Source organism: Artemia sp. Qi Xiang Cuo, chromosome 17 (genome assembly GCF_049724085.1).
Source record: "Artemia sp. Qi Xiang Cuo chromosome 17, ASM4972408v1, whole genome shotgun sequence".
NCBI lineage: Eukaryota > Metazoa > Arthropoda > Branchiopoda > Anostraca > Artemiidae > Artemia > Artemia sp. Qi Xiang Cuo.
The window spans coordinates 33,394,423-33,415,085 of record NC_142810.1 but is presented as its reverse complement, the minus strand read 5'-3'; the positions used below and the strand labels follow the sequence as shown (position 1 = coordinate 33,415,085).

The 20,663-nt window shown below is 33.7% G+C and overlaps 1 protein-coding gene across 3 annotated transcripts; it reads left to right on the top strand.

Annotated features, from left to right (window-relative positions):
- The first annotated feature begins 745 nt into the window (after nt 1-745).
- On the top strand, nt 746-20,251 carry LOC148942124 (putative thiopurine S-methyltransferase). 3 transcript variants are annotated; one of them, XM_089103772.1, is made up of 5 exons: nt 746-814; nt 9,238-9,417; nt 14,784-14,907; nt 17,481-17,739; nt 20,118-20,251. In XM_089103772.1, the coding sequence occupies exons 2-5, from the start codon at nt 9,245-9,247 to the stop codon at nt 20,234-20,236; spliced, it is 675 nt and encodes a 224-aa protein (XP_088959898.1). In that variant the 5' UTR covers nt 746-814; nt 9,238-9,244; the 3' UTR covers nt 20,237-20,251. The 3 variants fall into 3 exon arrangements, with proteins under 3 accessions (XP_088959898.1, XP_088959899.1, XP_088959897.1); XM_089103773.1 differs by having other exon boundaries at nt 792-814; nt 9,243-9,417; XM_089103771.1 differs by lacking the exon at nt 746-814 and adding an exon at nt 3,154-3,174.
- The last annotated feature ends 412 nt before the right edge of the window (nt 20,252-20,663 follow it).

Genomic DNA, 20,663 nt, shown 5'->3' with positions numbered 1-20,663 from the left:
CTCGAAAACGTCATTTTTGCTCAGGGCTACTTCTAAATGTTCAGAAAACGGCAAGATAGAGGAGTTGTTAAGAGATTTTAACCACTGGACCAACCAGTTGGCTGAGTTGTTAAGGTTATCGACGTCTTTTGTTTAACTACAAAACCATGTAGGTCAGAATAGACATTTCGTTGCTACAGCCGTTTGGATCTTGTCGCACTCCAATATCTTTAATAGCTACCAAAGATCAACGACTCACATCTTATTCAAATAACTTATAAAAATACCGAAATGAAAATTAATCTCGATGATTGGTTCTTTACTTTTCGACTAAAATAGGTAGCGGTATCGATAATCGATATAAAATTTTGCTCTTTTGACATTCTCATGACGATTTTTTTCAGGCATCTCTTCAAATTGAAATAGCAATAAACTTAATTTATAGGTAGTGTTAATGTCAAAGCTGGAAATACCTGCAGAACTCATGCAGCTAACAGACCACTAGGTAGCAGAACTAAGCAGGACGAATTTCACAGGCCTTTCGGCACTTTTTTCACAGGTTTTGAAAATTCATAGTGGCAACTTTGGCTCATTTAGACACTTTTGTCCCCAAAAGTTTTGGCAACCCTGAGATTATTCCTATTAATTTTTTTTATGAGGTGCTAGGCTAATTGCTGTTTTTCTCTGGAAAGAATAGTAAAAGAAGCTTTGCCAAGAAAACCGATTCTGTCAATCACAGTTTAATTCTCTACATAGGGAAAATCATCATCAATCTTCAGCAAATATATAGGCTATATACAATTCTAGGCTATTAGGCTACTAACATAGGGACAAGGTGAACAAACTACCATACTCCATGCCTTTTTGATAAAATTCTTAACTTTAAACTTACCTCCCATTTACATCAGAAATAAAATTTGGTCAATATATACCAAATCATATTATTGAGTTAGGAATAAAGTGAATACACCATTCAATGCCTTTTTTATGCTGATTACAAATATAATAAGCATTTATATTGCACATGAATTTTAGCCCCCCCCCCCCTATATATGCCAATTCAGGGTTCGGTTCGGTGTAGCCTATATAGGGGGGGGGGGGCGGGAATTCATTTCAGATAAAAATGCTTATTATATTGGTAATCATCATAAAAAAAGCATTTAATTGTGTATTCACTTTAGTCCTAACTCAATAATATGATTTGGTAGATATTGACCTAAAATTTGCCCCCCCCCTAATGTGAAAATATATACCCTGAATTGGTATATATAGGTGTGTGGGTAAAATTCATTTGCAACAAAAATGATTATTAGCCTATATTTGGAAAGAGCCTAAAAAAGGCATTGAGTGCATGGGCATAGGGTGGGGGGCAGCTGCCCCCCCCCCTCCCTAGACCTTCAAATTTACATTAGATATGGCTGAAAAAGCAGATGGTTTGGAAAAAAGCAGTTGATAAAACTCCATCACACTATCAACTGCCCCCCCCCCCTAGACAATATGCTGCCTATGCCCATGATTGAGTGGTATATTCACTTTATTCCTAAGCCAATAATATGATTTGGTAAAAATCTACCCAAAATAGATCTTCTGCTTAAATGTATTGCTAAATCCCAATTTAGCCACAACTTTGTTCAATCCCAATTTAGGGTGAATTTGCAGGTGGCACACTACTTTAGCTAGGATAAAAGTGAAAATGCATTTGATGCCTTTTTTATGCTCTTTCATAATACAATAGCCTAATTGTTTCTGTTGCAAATTGTATTGTGAGCCCTTAAAGGGACCTCAAAGGTATTTTATAGAATTATGAAAAAGCATCAAATGATGTTTTCACTTTCATCCTAGCTAAATTATGTTGCCCACTGCAAATTTAACATGAAATTTACATGCCCCCACCCGCCAAATGTGCAAATATATACCCTGAATTGGAATTTTACCTGAATTGTCAACAGCAACATTTTGAATTGCAAAATTCAGTGCTATTTTTGTTGATGGCATTTGAAAAACTTGAAATGGTAGGAAAATGATTTGAATTGAGTTGCCTAATAAATGAGGTTTCAATTGTTATTACCTTAAATAGTATTTTTGAAATATATTACTCTTGAACAACTTATTAACTTAAACTAGTTACATGTTTTTAACCACTTTTCCATAACTTAACTAGTGTTGATAACTTTTTTGTGTGGTTACAAAATGAAATACATTAGGGGCCCCATGAAGGGCTCAAGGTGCAATTTGCGACAGAATCAACTGTTAAATCAGGAAAAAGCATAAAAAAGACATCAAATGATATTTTCACTTTCATCCTAGCTAAATTATTGTGCCACCTGCAAATTTACCAAATTTAGCCTATGAGGTTTCAAAGATCTGCAAACACAATTTTTTTTTTTTTAATAAAATTCTGAAAAACAATCATGTATTTCACTACATTTCACATTTTCAAATAATCCAAATTCGTAGTTAGACACCATCAATGCCACCTACCAAAAACATTAATAGATATATACCAGATAATTTAGGTTAAGTAAGGCTAGGTTAGATTAGTTAGATGGCACTTGGGTATTTGTTTATAAAGGATTTTCAAGACTGAGAATAGACACAAATATTTAAAAATGTGGCATAAAAACTGGAAATGCAAGTGAAGGTGAAGGTCCTCCCCCTGTGAAACAGGCCTAATGGACCTACAAATAAAGTGAACATACTGCTAGATGCCATTTTTTATGCTCTTTCTAAATGTAATAGTCACTTTTCTTGCAAATTCAGTTGTAAGCCTTTTTGGACATGTCCAATCTTTGACATATGATCTTAAAGTTAGAATAAACTATCTAAGTCACAGACTGACTCAATCTTTGATGGATTTATTCTAAGACTATTATTGTAAAGCAGAATAAGGGTATCTAAACAAGATTTGCTATAGAAGTTTCTTTTGTATAAATTTAAATGTTAGAAAACCTAAGATTAGGCTTCTGTTGTTCCTGTGGTAAAATTCTAGTCTAGGGCTTTTTGCCATCTTGGAAAGTAGTTGAGTTAGGTGAATGAAATTCTCAGAAAGGTATCTAGAACATAATGAACTCCTAGACAGGGGCAGATCCAGGATTTTCTTTAGGGGGGGGGGGTGTATAATAGGTTGCTTCAATAAACTTGCAAACAAAGAAATACCAGCAATTTAAAGGGAACCTCAACAATTATGTATCATAGGTAGGTAGTGAAAATGGTCATAAATTTAATATAAAATTTGGTGAGGGTTAAAGTACTAATGAATCTGTTGAAATTAAAATGGTATAAAAATATGGATATAAAAATAGCAAGTTATAAAAACCACCCTGCCATAAAAAAATAAAAAGCTGTTCACCATTTATAAAAAATATGATATGTAATATTTTCTGCATGAATTTTTGCCTTTGCACTTCTGACCACTATAGCAAGTGAGTTAAACTTTTTATTGCCAAAAAAAAATTTGGTTTTGAATCATCTTTTGGGCACTGGTGGATCCAGGGGAGGGGCAAGAGGGGTGCCTGCCCCCCTAACATAGTCTAAATTTACATAGTGTAATTTATTTAATTAATGCAGCCCCAGCCATTTAAACATTTGCCTCTCAATTACTTGGACTATCTGTCTTGGCTTTTCTCTGTCTACAATTAGCCATGTCTTTATGCAACCTACTGCAAAATACTTGATAACTTCAATTCAAAATCAACAGACTTGGTGGGAGTGGAAATAATAAGACTTTTTTCTTATAAAATTGTGAATGCTGTAATTTAAGCAAAATATATCCAACTTTTAAAACTGAAAGATACACTACATTGTTATAAAAAGTAAAATTTTGATTAGTAAATTTTGAAATTTCATCTAAGTTGACACTGTTTATTAAAACACTATTTTTAAAAAGAAATAGTGATTAGTTAATGCTTTATTGCTTATACTTAAAACCCTTGTTTTAAATGTCTTGTATGTATTTCTATCTCTTTGGTCTGTTTTTCTTGATACACCCCTAAAAGAACTAGTATTTAATGTTTAATATATCTTTTATGAATGTACAGGTTGTATCTTTATCCTCATTTCCTACTCTTCTGTATTTGGACAGCTCCTGAGAGCAGTCTTCCATAAACCACAAATTAGTTGCCTTACAAAAGCCCATATCTACAACGTCACAGTATTAAGCATCATGCAGTACTCCTCTGAGACATGGCTGATAACCCAGACACAGCTAAGAAAGGTTGATGCCATTAAAACTATACACCTGTGTTGAGTTGAAGGCTTCAAATGGTATGACAAGATCCGCAATACTGAGATCCTGAGGACCTACAAGTTGGTGAACCTCTCCTCCCATGTAGAAGCTCGTTCTCTAAGATGATATGGCCACTTACTCCGCCTCCCGCTAACTACCACTGGAAGGATCATATCGAACTTCAATCCCTCAATTGTCTGGAAATGTCCTCAAGGGAGGCCACGCACCAGATGGGATGATGTTATAAATCAACGCCTCTTCAACCGCAACATCGACCCAAATGAGACCCCATCCTTAGTCCTGGACAGGGCTGCTTGGAGAAGACTGACAGAACTGTCAACCAGTTCCCTCTACACTGGCAACCCTGCTGAGCAAGAGCAATAAGTAAGTAAGTAAGATAAAATTGCATTAGGAGCAAGTTTAATTGACACAAACACCATATCTATTTATTAAACAGTTGATTTCTACCTCAATATTTTGGTGAACATTTATAATGACTAGTTCTATCAGTCTAGGGTCCTGTCAGTTTAGAGCTCTTTGTTAGTATTTCCTCTTCTATTCATCCGAAAATTTTTGAATAAAGACCAAAATCATCAGGAAAAAATGAACTCTAATAAAGATGCATGTAGGTATGAGCTTCAAACTAAGTAAATGAGTTGAAATACTCCTTAAAAAACAAATAATTATATGTTTGTTATTTTTGTATTTGATAGGTATAGATTGGTGATTTAAATTCTTGGGGTTTCAAGCTGTGGTAGGTTTCTAATAATTTTTTTTAATCCTGAAATTTGTAGATGTTCAATTCAAATGTTTAAATCTTGATATGTCTGTTGAGCACAAAAAAAAAAGAAATTTGACTTGGATTTAGCATTAAGATACTAATTTAGGGGGACAGTTTTATTGTTCTGTCAATTTTTTTTTACAAAAATATCAAAAAAGGTTCATTTTAATGAGAATACCTGAAAATGTATTTTTGAAATCTAGGAGGGGAGGGGGTAAATATCTTGAGCTTTTATATGCTGTTTGGACACTGCATAAAATTGCAGAGGTAGACTGAAAGTGGCCTGTGTCAAGGAAGTGTACAGTATGCATTTGGGCATCAAAAGATTAGCCAAAAACATACATGCGTTTTCTATGGAAAACCTAAGAACTGTCTGCCTAATGTTAAGAACAAACCCTGAGCCACATCAAGGGCATGTGATCAAAGATAATGGTTTTCTGCTGGACTCTTAGCAAACTCCTGATACTTTCTTCAGAAACAGAAAATGGACTAAGAGGGAAAGATTTCAAGTGAAGTGGAATTCAGAAAAGTGGCTCAGCCACTCAATTTTGTTACCAGTACAGATCAGTTTCAGGTATGACTGTGATTCTGACTTTACAGTCATTGAAGTAAACTATTCTCAATGCAAAATTGATGCCCCAAAAAAGTTCTTGGCAGCTTTTTAGTGCATACTGACAACTGATTCCTCTCTAAAGCAAAACACAAGGATTACAAGTCTGTTCCATCCTCTTGTTATAATCCACAAGTATTATAGATAAATCCCTTTATTAGTCATCAAGGCATGCCCTGGAGGAGTCAGACATCATAGAACAGTGTATGTGTTTGATCTTTTTCCTTTCTAATTTATTTATCCAAACAACAAAGTGATAAAAAGTTGAATCCTGTTACATCTCAGATTTTTATATTGAAATTCATGTTGTGACATCAGACTACAATTTGTTCCATGTGTAGATGTCATATTTACTTTGTTGATTCATTGACCCAACTTAGTAAACATCTGTGATAACTAGCTGTTTGCCCAATTGGCCTAACTTCGCAAACACGGGCTATCATCTATATTCTTTATCCAAATTCTGCATGAACATGTATTACCCTGATGATCCTCTCTTTAAGAGTAGCTAAGCAAGCGGTTTTTTTGGCAATTATCTCAAAAGTATGAAAAGGTCTGATTTTGGCCATTGGGCATACCAGCAATGGTATTTTCGTCAGTTTGGATTCTGCTGAAACCTGCTTTGCCATCTCTGATTGAACCAACTGTCATTGTGCCATCTGCTGAAAAACAGTTCTTTGAAGCTTCTTTTGAATTTTTGCTCCTACATCTGATTTGTGAGTGCAAATGAAGAAGCTATTGTTTAATTTTGATCTTTTAAAAATTGTCTAATTTTTGATTGTTTATTGTTGAAGTATTCTTGTTTTTGTTTTTCTTCTTTTCTATCACTCCTCAAGTTTTCTTTTTTATGTTTGAGCCTGCAAAAATGAAATTTTTATACATTTTAGGTTTATATCCAACCATATTGGGGGGAGGGGCTTGAATGCAACTGTTGCTTTTAAAAAGAACTTTGAATAGAGACAAAGGTGTACCTATCAGTCCTTTCCACTATTTTGAAAAAAATAGCTATCTAGAAGCACATTAGGAGGCTGTCTTCCAATTACTTTGACCCTAAAAAAAGCCACTAGAACTTTCAACCTATAGTGAAATTAGCCCCATTCAAATTTTCTACAACCACACCATCCATACAAAGTAACAAAGGGCAACAAGATAAAAAATAATAAATGGAAGGCACGTTCTTCTTTACTGCAGTACTTGCATTTTTTTTTTTTTTTTTTTTTTTTTTTTGTTTGAAAATGGAACAAACATCACTTAAAATCTGATAAATTTTTGGGACTCTCAAGGAAAATTTTGGTTGGAAAACCAGTAAACGTTTGTATACAGTTGGCCGTGAATAAATTTTGAGAACCTGGGACAGAGGTTCCCAACCTTTTATTTTTTCATACACTAGTTTAAAAATTTTGCTGGTTCTGGTGGATCCCCTGCACCTAAATTTCTACCATATTCCCAAAACCCAACAAAAAATGTGAAGATTAGATCTAACTATGGATATTTTGTTACGACGGGTTTGCAACCATGGATGAATAGTTTTTGAAAAAGAATGCGAGAATTTAGTGGTTAATTAATTAATTAATTTTGGTTTGAGTGGATATCAAAAAAGTAAAGTTAGTCAGTCAAAAAAGTGATTCCATACAACTTTCCTTTTTGACATCTACTCACAGCACAAGAAACCAATCAATTCTTCCTTATCTTGTAAAAAAAAAACTCCCCATTTGGAGTGAAAAAAATTAAAATATAAAATTTTCTTCTGCTGTAATTATTCAAATATTTCATTATTAAACTATTAACTATTATTGTTTTCATATTACATTTTAATATAATAACAGTTGCAATATAATTAAAATCAAACATCATTAAAATAACATTACTTCTGCAATGACAATCACAAAACAGTTATAATTCTCATGGGAGGTTTTGTTACAGTTTTTTTTCAGTTTTGTTACAAATAACCGTAGATTTCCCCATTCTGTGATATTCATTCTGCTTTTTTTTGTTGTTATAAGGTTTGTAATGAAACTAGACCTTTTTTTGACAAGATATGATGATGGGAATGCTATCAAAAGCTTTCTCGCAATTCTCCACAGTCCAGGATATTTTCAGGTATTTCTGCCTGTAGACAAAATGTTTGATACCCTCTTTAAATTTCATCTTCAGCTCCTTGGTAGTGCTAAGCTTGGGTAGTACCTCTTGTAATGTCACATTCTATTCTTCCATTTCGTCAAATGGATTTAGGATCTGTGGTGGTATATCCGTTGACAGAATATCTTCAAATCTACTTTTGAAGTCATCATGTAGGGTAATTAATTTTGAACATATGTCTGAATATTCTCATCAAGGCATTCTACTAGTGACATGTTTGAAAACTTGAAAAAATCGCATCAACAAATATTTGGCTTCATAAATATCATTTTTACATAAAAAGCTGAAATAACACCCTTAGTTTTTATTAAATTGAGTGTGTCCCCTTGTTCTTGTAAATTAATGTAATTCAGTTTTTTTTTAAACAAATCTGCCTAATTTGCAATGTGTTCTTTTAAATTGATCAGGTTTTAAATCTGGTCGTTAAATCTTTTATTTGTTTATTTGATTGGTTTACATTGTCTGCTATGTTGTTGATATGCACCAGGAAAATTGTGGGTCCCAGGATGTTACCCAACCTTTACTAGACACTCAGTGAAAGCAATCCATCAAGAACTACATGGAGAGTACCTTTTTGTAGAAAACTCTTTAGAGCCTCAAGTCTACAACCTCATGTTCCATGAGCTTGAAGTTTTTTCAACACGCCCTTATGCCAGACTCTACTGAAAGATTCCTCAATATCAAAAGATTGAACCCTTGAATCTTAAGTTCAATGTACTCTGGTGATGACTATTCAGGTAGCCAAGTATTGAGCGTTTCCAGCGGAATTCATACTACGTATCGTTAGTAAGTCTACCTGGCTCTCGGCAGGGGTGCCCCCCAACTATGTTGACATTCGGTAAAATTTTCGCCGAAGGCGAAATGTTCGGCAGAAATTTTGTAAAATTGGCAGAAATTTAGCAAAATTTTCTGATTTCTGCAGAAAATTCGGCATAAATCAGGTAGCGATGTGGTAAAATTTACGAAGATCGTCCCCCCAATGAAATGAGTCTCGGGATGCTCCTGGCTCTTGGTATGTATAAAGAGTTTTATTAGAAATGCTTTCATAGACCGTACCAATGCAAGAGAGTATTCCTATCAGCATGTATGAGCCAATAAGGTTAGAGCTGCTGTTGGGCTTCAGAGCAGGTATAACATGAATAGATTTCCACACTCTTAGGAAGAATCATGAACAAAGCCAGAACCCAAAAAGCAATGACAGAAATAACATTTGATGTTGCTTTGACCTTATGATTTACTCATGAAAAGACTCTTTAATAGGTTGCAGCTACTGCTGCAATCATGATGGTACTAAAAAAAATCAAGAAGGAACTGTGACTTGCCTTAAAAATAAAGTTCCAAAATACGGTCACGTATAGAATTTAGGTTGGGAGGGATCTGCTTCGTTTGTATTTTGAAACGTTTTATGTATTATCTTCCTTATTAACTCTTAATGTATTAAGATATGAATTTTATCCAACTATATAGGCTTATTTAGATTTTAGCAGTATCTTTTTATTTTAGAATAGAAATGGGTGATGATAGAGTGGAATACTGGAGCAAACGATGGGGGAACAAAGACATTGGCTGGCATAAAACTGGTGTTAATGATTTCTTGTCTAATCATATTGAAAAACTTACTGAAGGAAAAAACAATTTGACGTTTTTCATACCCTTGTGTGGAAAGACAATTGATATGAAATGGTAAATATCAGCCCATAATTTTACTTTAATAGGCGGCAGCTGTCTTTACAGTTTGGTATCTCTAAAAGGTAATGTTTAATCTCGGATTAGAAATATCCAAAGGCTATAAAGTGAGCGAACTTCTGTATTCAGTTTCATTATAATTTCAATTATATGTGGAATCAATTTTTTTTTAATACCATTTCCTTTTTTTTTTAATTTTAAGCACACACAACAAAATCAACCTTGAGCCCTACCTAAGAACAGATTTGGCCAAGCAATTGTTCATAGTATATCCAACATTAATTTCAGAATATTAGAAGAGTATTGTTCAAAATTATATGGCACACTTCATCTTGGATTTAATCCAGACAATTTTATCTTGAATCTTGGGTGAAAGAAACTTTAATAGTTGCTTTTTTAGTTGTTTTTTTTAGTTTTATTTTAAGGTGTAAAGTTGGTCAAGAGTAAGATTTATGCATTGTTTTTGTGAACTGTTGAAGGCATGTCTATCAGTTACAAACTTATGTCCTTGTAAATAATAGATGTTAGTGTATTGCTCAGAATTTTAGAAAGGTCTCATAGTTTTAAACTAAAATCTACAAACTCGTCACCAAATATCCATTTTTGCATTTTATTTGTTCATCAGCAATTGTACCAGAATAAAAGCTCTTCTATTAATTTTTTTTTCCACAAAAGAAGTTTTTCAAAGAAAAGCAAATATCTACTACATTAAACCAGAGATGAGCAGATATGAAGTCAAATAATTTTTCAATCGTAAAATTACCATAAATCACTTCCAATAAATAGATGAGACCCAAAAGAAACAGAAATTACAATAGATAACAAAGTCAATCTGAAAAAGAGCAGAATTTACCACAAAGAGGAGCAGGGATAACGTCCCCGTGTCTTCTTAAGATCAGAACGTAATTTGCACTTTACTGATAGCAATTTCATTCCCAGATATATTTTTATTTCTCATAATATAAAAAAAAATAAATAAAAAAAAAAAAAAAATCACCAATATAACCAGGATTACTGAAAAGAACAAATGAATATGGACTGACAGTTTAATATATAATTTATATAATGATCTTCATTCCTGAAAGTCTCAATAATTTTGAATTTATCAAGTTTATAATAGAGAAAAGTTTAGAGTACAGTTCATTTTGTTTTAAGTAAAGTATAAATTACTTTCTGGTCTTTAGAAAGCACAAGAGGTGTTAGTCCTACTTCTCTTTGTGGTAGTTTCTGCACGTTTTGACTTGGTTATTTATTGTAATTTCTGTTTGATTTGGTTCTAATTTATCTATATATAGTAATTTAAAGCAAGTAACATGCTTGGAAAGTTATTTTACTTTATTTTTTCTTATCTTTGGTTTAATATAGCTCTTTACTTGTTTTTGAAAAGCTTCTTTTTTAAAAAAAGTTTTTTTTAAATTAGTTTCTGTTCGTTTTTAATTGATAGGCCTATAGTCTTTTTACTGGTTAAAAAAAATTATATTTTATATCTTTACGGTTTTTCTCTATAAGAATACGCATTATGGCTTACTATTTGTATGTTAAACCAAATTTTCCAAATATTTTGAGTAATAGTTGTACTACTATGCTTTGCATACAGGGGTATGGAGGATAATATTCAAATATAATTGTTGAAAATCCGCATAATCTTCTGGGTTCTATATGGCTGACGGAATTTTAACCCCTGTGAAAGTTTCGATTTAATTCCCTTAACCTATCCTGAGATATTGGAGATACGTCCTTTTGCCAACCTTGGATGCACATAGTGTGTCTTGATTTATTTCAATTTTCCACTAAATATTCCCTGACGATTTAATAATATCCTTGGTTGTTCCTGAGATATTGCAGATAAGCTCTTTGGACAAAATTAGATATGCATAGTGTCATTTGATTTAGTTTACCATCCCCAAAAACACCCTGAAGTCCCAACATAATGCCCTGAATTTTTGCACTCGTTTGAAAATCTGGATACTCATACTTTATTTCGATTTTGTTTTACATCCCCTTCAACTTTACCTTAAAGTTTCAACTTAATATCCTCCTCAAATCGTGAGATATTTTATCTGAGTCATTTTAGTAACCTGGATGCATTTAAATTCTTTCAATTTAGTGAAATAGTAGTAGTCACGGTAGCAGTCATAAGTGGTCGCCATCCCAAGTTGTCACAGCTATCGTGTCAAGTATTCATAGTCACAGTCGCAAGTAGTTGCAGTCGCTGTCGTAATTAGTAGAAGTCGGAATTAGTTGCAGTCACAAGAAGTCAAAAACGCAAGCAGTCACAGGCAATCAAAGTTGTAAATAGTCGCAGTTGCAGTCATAACTATTCGCAGTTGTAGTAGGCCTGAAAGATCCAATTAAATAAGCTTAATCGTTCCTGAAATATTGCTCGTACGCCCCTTTGAGAACCTGCGTGCATATAGTGCGTTTTGATTTAGATCAACACACGCTTCAACATCCCCTGAAAGTTTCAATTTAATGCTCTTAGCCATTCCAGAGATACTGCTGACACTCTTTTCAAATCCATATTTAATTAAACATTCCCCTCAATATGCCCTGAATGTTTCAACTTAATACCTTTAGCCGTCCCTAAGATTGCGCAAATTCGCCCTTTTGATAAACTTAGGTGACCACTGTGTCTTGATTTAGTTCAACATACCCAATAACATGCTCCGAAGGTTCCAACATAACGCCCCTAGCTGTTCCTGAGATATTAAATAATTACATCGTTTCCACAGTTTTTTCCTGCAAAATAAAACTTAATGCCATATTCTGTTCTGAGATATTGTATCTCTGTCATTTTGACAACCTGGACACAATTAAAACCTTTTTATTTAGATCAATTGTAGTAGCAGCATGAGTAGTAGTAGCAGTAGCAATAGTTGTAGAAGCAGTATTAGTAGCATGCACATTGTATCTCTGCCATTTTGACAACCTGGACACAATTAAAACTTTTTTATTTAGATCAACTGCAGTAGCAGCATGAGTAGTAGTAGCAGTAGCAATAGCTGTAGAAGTAGGATTAGCAGCATGCACATAGGGTCTTTTGGTTACTTCAAAATGCCACTCAACCTGCCCTATAAGTTTAAACTTAATGCACTTAGCTGTTCTTTATATATTGCTGTTGTGTCCTTTTGACAACACTCCTGCATACTGTGTTGTGATTTTGTCAGACATCCCTTTCAACATCTTCTAAAAGTTTTAATTTAATACCCCTAGTCTCTTGGAGACTCAGGATCAAACTTGCCCTCTTTTCCCAATAACCAAACTTGTATATAAACAATGGACAACTTACAGAACTCACAACATTCGCCCCAGGGACTGTAGGGCATAAGCCTTCCCTGAAGAAAGGCCTAAAGTTATTTGACTTTTCAGCTATTTTGAACAAGATGGATCCAAAGTTTTGATCAGATATATTTGGAGGGAGAGCAACTAGAAAGCGAATGGGAGGGGGACTGGTTGCCCTTCGCCAGTTTTTAACATTCTCCTCAACATGCCCTGAAAGTTTAAACTTAATACCTTCGGCTATTCTTGCGTTATTTATGATACGTCCTTCTGACAACCAGCACGCACACAATGTGTCTTTTTCTTTATTTGGCGTCCCTATCCAAAGCTGTAAGGGGTTATGTCATCCCCATTGCCATAGTTGTTTGACCTTTAGACTATTTTCAGCACGATTTCTATTTCTAAATTTTTAATCGAATCTTTTTGGAGGTAGATCATGGGAGGGGGCTGGAAGCCCTCCAACCAATTTTCAATATCCACCTCAATATTTCCTGAAAGTTTAAACTGAATACCCTCAGCCGTTCTTACAATATCGCAGATCCTGCTTTTGATAAATTGGGTGCACATAGTGCGTTTTAATTTAGTAAAACATACCCCTCAACATTCTCGAAAGTTTCACCTTGATGCCCTTAGCCTTCTCGAATACACTCAGAGTCAAGTATTTACCCTTTTCTTAATTATAAATCCTCTATGTAAATAAGGGGCAAATTTGATAATTTACATTCCTTTCCCTGAGGGGCATGGTATCCCTTGAAGTATAGTCTTAGACCTTTTGGCTAGTTGGAAAAAATGACAATTTCAAAATTCGACCAGTGATGAGGAGAAGGGGCACCTAAAAAGAGCAAAGAGGGGGTAGGGCTGGCTGTCCTCCAATCTTGCTTCAATATTTCCTCAGCATACCTTGAAAGTTTCAATTTGATATTGTCATTCGTTCTTTATGTATTGCTGATATTTCCTTTTCAAAACCAGCAAGCACATATTGTGTTTTGATTGTGTTTGGCATCCCTCTCAGCACTCTCTTAAAGTTTCACCTTAATACCCCAGCCTTTTTAAAGACCTAGGATCAAACATGCCCTCTTTTTAAATAAAACTTCTAGTGTGTTAACAATGGGCAACTCGCATAACTTATAGTCATTATCACAGAGGCTGGGGGTGTCAACCCCAGAGGCATATTTATTTGCCTTTTGTACTATTTTGAACAAAGTGGCTTTCTCAAAATTTTGATCGGATATATTTGGGGGTAAAAGGCGTATGGGGGGTGGCTGCCCTTCGATCACTTTTGATTATTGAAAGAGAACGATAATTTTGACTTCCAATCAAATAGCAAGACCGAATTTGTATTCATTATTCTCAAATCTATACTCTCACCGAACCATAATTTTGATATTACTCAGACTCTTTCTTAGAGAAGGATCTAAACTTGCTTAAAAATAAGATCATTGTCCTTTTCTTCAACTATTTTCAACTTATTTTCAGTCTACAAGAACCATGTAGACCAAGTTTTATAAATACGGTTTGGTAGATGGATAGAGCTGAATCTTAGCTAGGGAATGATATAAAAAAATGTCACCTTTCGTTGATGTATCAAAACCGTAGGAGCGGAAAAAAAAAACACACTAAAGATTACACAGGGAACATAAACCTTAAGCTAAAGGCAAATCAAAGTTTTCCATACTTTTGACAATCAAATAGACCGTCTTGGATTGTTACTTTAGGATTACGAGAACAATCTTGGCAGTCAACTTCAGCCAACTTAAATGAAAACCAGTTTTAACGACAGTAGCAGGTTCTACAATGTCTGATAAAATACTTGACTTACTCTGGGCTCACACAATAGGGTTTTTGGTATAGGTGTGAGGAGAGGGTCATTTCAATTATAAGCTAAATTTTGCCATTTAAAAAACCTTGCACGGGGCCCAAAGTGAGTTTGACTGCAACTTAAATAAATAGTAATGGTCAAAGATTATCAGCAAACAGCTGCCATTTAGAAAAAGCAAGAAAATTATGAGATGACGAATAAGAATTATGGAAAGCTTATCCTAAAACTTAAAAAAAAACAACTGTAAATCTCGTTTTTCTTCTAGGCTGTACGACCTTGGACATACAGTTGTTGGAATCGAGGGGGTGGAACAGGCCATATTGGATTTCTTTAAAGAACAGTCTTTGGAATATCTCAGGAGCGAAGGTGATGGCTTTTCTCTTTTTAAGGTGAGCTGTATTATCAGTTTATATTTGGTTTTCTAGTCGGACTTTTATTTTAATTCGTTTTAATTTTAAGGTAAAGTTTTAACAGTGGCGAGACAGCTATTTTCGAAGCAAAAAAATGTATGACTATATTGCAAAAAATGTATTGCGGATCTTGACATAGCTGATGAGTCTTGTCGATAGTTTATATTGAGTAAAATAGGAGTGGCCTGGGATAAGGAGGTGGTACTCCGGGGTAGAATTAGGAGTGCCTGGAGGCTTTTGTTAGGCCGCTTGACTGTTTTGAACAATGGCTATTTCAAAATTTTGATCGGATATTGGGGGGGGGGGTATGAGGTGGCCAGGTAGTATAATGGGGCCCGGGAGGTGGTGCTGGCTTTACTCCAATCGCTTTCAATTCTTAAAAAGGCACTTGAACCTTAAATTTTCAATCTTATGAGCACCCCTCTGAAGTTCCTGACGTAGATTCTGCGTCCACTTCTTCCATAGGAAGTGGCCAGAAGAAGAGGAATATACAATGAACAACAATTTCACAGGATAAAGGTGGGTTCCAGCACTACAGAGAGGCTTTTGAAACATATCAACACCAAAATTTAGGTCTAAGTTTAAACAAAGATAAGGACGAGATTGTAATAAGTTACTTTTATTTTGGTTTTCTCAAACATCCCCGGATCGAAATTCTGAGCCCTTCTTGTTGTTTCTAATGCTGAGTTCGAGCTGTTTTTCTTGTATTACCAAGTTGAGATCAGACCGACTGTGCCACTGCAGGACTGGAGGTATACTCCTCTTTTTGGTATTTTCTGTTCTTTTTTATTTTGACTAGATTATTGATTTTTATATCTGTTCCTCTTAGTATCCACTTGTTCATGTATAGCAGTATCTTTATGTTTGACGTGATTGTTTTGTCGTTTTAGCGTTCATTTATTCGTCGATAGTAACTTATGTTCGTGTTAAGATTGAACTATTACAAGACTATCTCTGCTCGTCTTCGGTTTTCATATGTCTCCTTACTTTCCTTTGAAAAAATTGTTTTTAGGAAAACCTTTTGTAAAAATTTGTAATCGGTACAAATATATGGGATACAGAAAAATTTGACATTTCAAGTCAGCATAAGAATGTTCCTAACAAACGTTGCTTTAAAAGACTGCTGTTTGGGTAAATTTGAGGTTGCGTGGATTTTATACGGTTTGTCCAATCATAGCAGAAGCAACGTTTTCTTCAGGCTTAGGAATTTTGCACATACCCTTTAACAAGTAGTGAATAATTCCAATTTGTTTTTGGCTTATCATAATAAAACGTAGTTGATGAATAGTAACGAAATATAACGTTTTCAGATGGTCAAATGCCTAGGATTACCGGTAATGCTACTGTTAATAGTACTACAACAATATTGAAATAAATCTTCAATGTGAAATAATAATTTCAATATCTCAGGAACAGCTAATGGTATTATGTTAAGGGTTGCATGGAATATTGAGAGGAATGTTGAACTAAATCAAAAGACTTATGTCCATTCAAGGTTGTCAAGCTCTTATCTGCCATATCTCGGGAGCTCCTAAGGGAACTATGTTTGAACTTTTAAGGTATGTTGAGGGAGATGGTCGATTAACATTTGTCTGTATTCAGAGCTGTAACATGACAGTGATAAGAATGGCTTCAATCCTATAGATGCCAAAAAAAAACAGCTTTTCAATCTATTTATTTAAATGATATTCAAAGTACCCATCCATCCAAAGTTCTAAAGTACAACTGTTATCAAAATATGTCGCAAAAATTTTGTTCACTACAATAATAGCGAGCCAAAATCTTAATTCTGAAGGAGAAAACCGAAAGGCTGTACAAATATTCCTTTTATTGTCCAATAAAAACTATGTCAATTAAAGACAAACAGAAATTAATTTAAAAAAAAACTTTCCACAAAGAAGTTTTTCAAAGAAAGGTAAAGAGGCACATTAAACCTAAGATGAGTGGAAATAAAGCCAAAAGTAAAATGAGTATAAATCACTATCAGTAAATAAGTAAAACTTAAAACAAACAGAAATTAATGATAAATAATCAAGCTAAACTTCGACGAACAGAAGTTAAAGCAAAGAGGGGTGGGGCTAGAGCCTCCTAAAAAGACCAGAATGTCATTTAAACTTTCCTGAAAACAAAATACATCTTAAGCCTTTTCTCTTTTATAACGTTATTAGATAGAATCGCTGTAGGAATGGATATTGGAATATATTAAACTGTCAATCTGCATTTCGTTAGATCTTTTCAGTAATCCTAGTTAATATGAGTTTCTTTTTTTTTTTGTTTATGTTCGTTTTAAGCTTAATTTGATTAGTTATTGTAATTTCTATTCGTTTGGATCTCCCTTATTTATTTGTTGTGATTTATGCTCCTCTTGCACTTGAATTATATTTGACTCTTTTTTCCGCTCGTCTTTGGTTTAATGTAGCTCTTTGTTCTTTTTTTTTAAAAACTTTTTCAAATTAATTTGGAAAAGAAGCAATAGTATTTAGGATACTTTCGATAGGTTATGTTTAGTTTATATTTTGTTTCCGCTATTTATTTTTATTTTATTTTTTTAGACACCCGACTCTCGACTAAAAATTTATTTGACTGACTTATTCAAAATACCAACAAAGGTTCTTGGAAAATTTGAAGCTATTTGGGATCGTGGTTCTCTGGTGGCCATTTACCCAAAAGACCGGGAGCTCTATGCAAAACGCATGAAGGAAATAGCGGCTGATAACTGCAAGTATCTGGTTGCTGTAATGCATCACGATCCGGAAAAGTTTTCTGGTCCTCCAAGAAATGTTTTTAAGGAAGAGCTATTCAAGCTTTATGGTAAATAGTTCTTTTTTATCTTCTAAAAATTTTATTTTAGATTTCAATTTAAAAAGTTCATGAAGGTGGGTTTTCTCATTCTCCGAAAGGAAGGCTGAGTTTTTGGGATGTTGTCAATGAAATTTGCTCTCTTTTTTCTATGATGTATTTCTGATCCTAGGTGTCATCGCTGTATATAGCCAGCGCCTTGGGCAGAAGGAAGAGGGGACATTAGGCTACTTATTCGTAGGCTGATGGGATAAATATTGTGTATAAAAGAGAACTTTTCGGATACTATTTTTTTTATTTTTCTGGGACCAATATCCCCCTCTTCTTTTCTGAAATACATAGCTTTGTACATGGGATTTTTTTGTGCCAATATGTTAAACAAGTTCCGCCCGCTATGTTCCAGTGACAGCTCATTAAGTTGATAATGGATCTGTTTAATAGTAGTTTTATTTCTGTTGTCACTTATCAAAACTGGGTTCTGTGATCATTTGCTTAAAGTGGGGCAAATCAAAAGATATATAACACGGTTTAAGGATAAAATTGTTATTTTAGCTTTTAAAGTAACTAACTTTATTATAGGTCGTAATTTTGAATATTTGTTTATATCCAGTTCCAGGTAAGTACTGTGTGTGATAATCTGTCTCAACGGTGTTTTTATTTTACTCTTATATAGAAATTAAGTAGGTTCTTATTTTGTGAGGGGGGGGGGTATTTAAAATTAGAAAAAATGAGGCCTCTAAAAGCTTGTTGAAGGAGTTGGGTGAATCCCCAACTGTGTTTGTTAATAAAATTTTTATAGTCATTCGTAGAGTTAAAAAAGATTTCGAAAACTTTCATAAAATCTTAAATGATATTCGGAAACAAAATTAGGAATACCAGAAGAAATCCGAGGCAACATTTTCTAACAGGGACGAACGTGTAATTATGACGTTGAGTGATTGCTAATTGCTGGTATCAGAGATAGGTAACCAAATGTAGGGCTATATTATCCCGAGAAGATATATTATTGGAAAAAAAATATACGGACTAACGCTGAACGGTCATGCATTGCTTTTTTCAACGCCAGAAATGCATTTGCTTTGCAAGGAAATGCAGAACACCTACAGGAAAAGCACTTTGATTGCAAAGGAATCAAAAATAAAGGGAAAGCATTGTAAAATAGAAAGTAAAATATTTAGATATTGAAATTGAGACTTCAAGTTTCCATTACCCAAAACTTACTGATACTAGTATTACTACTAACAACACAACTAAAATAAGCTTTGAAAGTAAACAAAAAAATGTAAAAATATTATTATAAAAGTGAATAATTCGGCTTCATATATGGAAGCCTCTGTCTACGGAAAAAAAGGAAGGGAGGTAAGGAAGAGGAAAAAAAAAATTAACTTAAACAGGCAGGCTTATGGATGTGAAGCTGAAATGTTCGGTCTTTTATTATTATCTGTACAGAAAAATGTTGCTTTGCCTCTATCAAAGTTCACTTTTGATTCACGTCTCAATAAAAGTTTAACCTAACTTTTAATATTTTGATTTGGATTTAATTGTAATTGAAAAGCAGTGCTGTCTAAAAAACTATTTACCATTAACAACTCATTAACAACAAATTTCCACTTCCTTTAATTCTTGTCTTATGACCCATCCCCACTACATTCGACAACATTGCCAAAAAGCAGTCGGATTGTCGAAGAGCAATATTTTGTAATTTATCATTCTTCATCTATAAAACATGACAAAACCATCTTGAACTTTGTTGTATTGTAAACTTGTAGGCCTAGGCAGTAAGGTCAAACAATATCTTTCCTAAACATGTCTTCAGGAAATTTCTATGGAAACATCAAGTACATACTACTCAACTTTTCGGAGTGCCTTTGTACCTGAGTCATATTTTCCAACAGCTTACGACACAACATATTAGTTCTTGTGGTTTTGCTTATTTTGATGGACTTATCAAACTCGTTAACATCCTCTTGCTGTGTTATTTTATCACAGGTTACATCCACATAGCAGGATAGTATTGGCATGAATGTGAATAAATTATAAATTTTCTGTGTTAGTGTTGGACGTTTTCTACAAAACACAGTAGGTGTACTAAATGTAGCAACAAGAGAAAATAGTCTGATTTTCGGGTCAGTTCTGTCTTCCTTTCTTTAAAAGTTATTTTCTTTCTCTGAGAGGTAGCCTTCAACTTTAAGAAGTTGACGTAATAAATAATGTTATTATAATAGTTATTATTAAAGTTTTATGTCAGATAAATTTAGTATTTTTGAACTGCTTTGTCGAATTATAAATTTCTTATTATGTAACTGGGTTTGGTCAACGCCATTTGTGGAGAAAAAAAAACTTTTATTGTATATTTTTTTTCATTAAACTTGTGTCTGTTTTATTTTCAGAGGATACTTTCGACATTGAAGAAATTGATAGAATCAGTCGTGCGAATGTCCCCCTCGGTGACGGTACGCTGTTTATTGAAGATTCTTGGGAAGTTCTCTATTTGCTAAGACATAAATAAAAGTTTGTTACGACATTCCTGTGTTTTTGACATTTCTGTTTTGATAATCAGAAGTTATAATATTCTTCAAATTACTGTTAATTAATATTAATTGAAAAAAACTTTCCGAAAAAGAAGTTTTTCAAAGAAAACCAAAAACCATTTTAAACTTAAGATCAGTAGATACAAATACCTGTTAAAATTCAAACTCAAAACGACCAGAAATTACTATTAAAGAATAAATGAAACCCAAAATGAACAGAAATTAAATAAACAATTATAGCAAAAAAAATATAACAAGTAATAATATAAATGAATAAATATATCTTAAAGCGAGTAATGCTTAAATTGAATATGCAAATGAAGCTTAAACGAAAAAAAAAACATTTTGCTGTTCAAGTATAAATGAAACCCAAAACTAACAAAAATTAAATAAATAAACAATGCA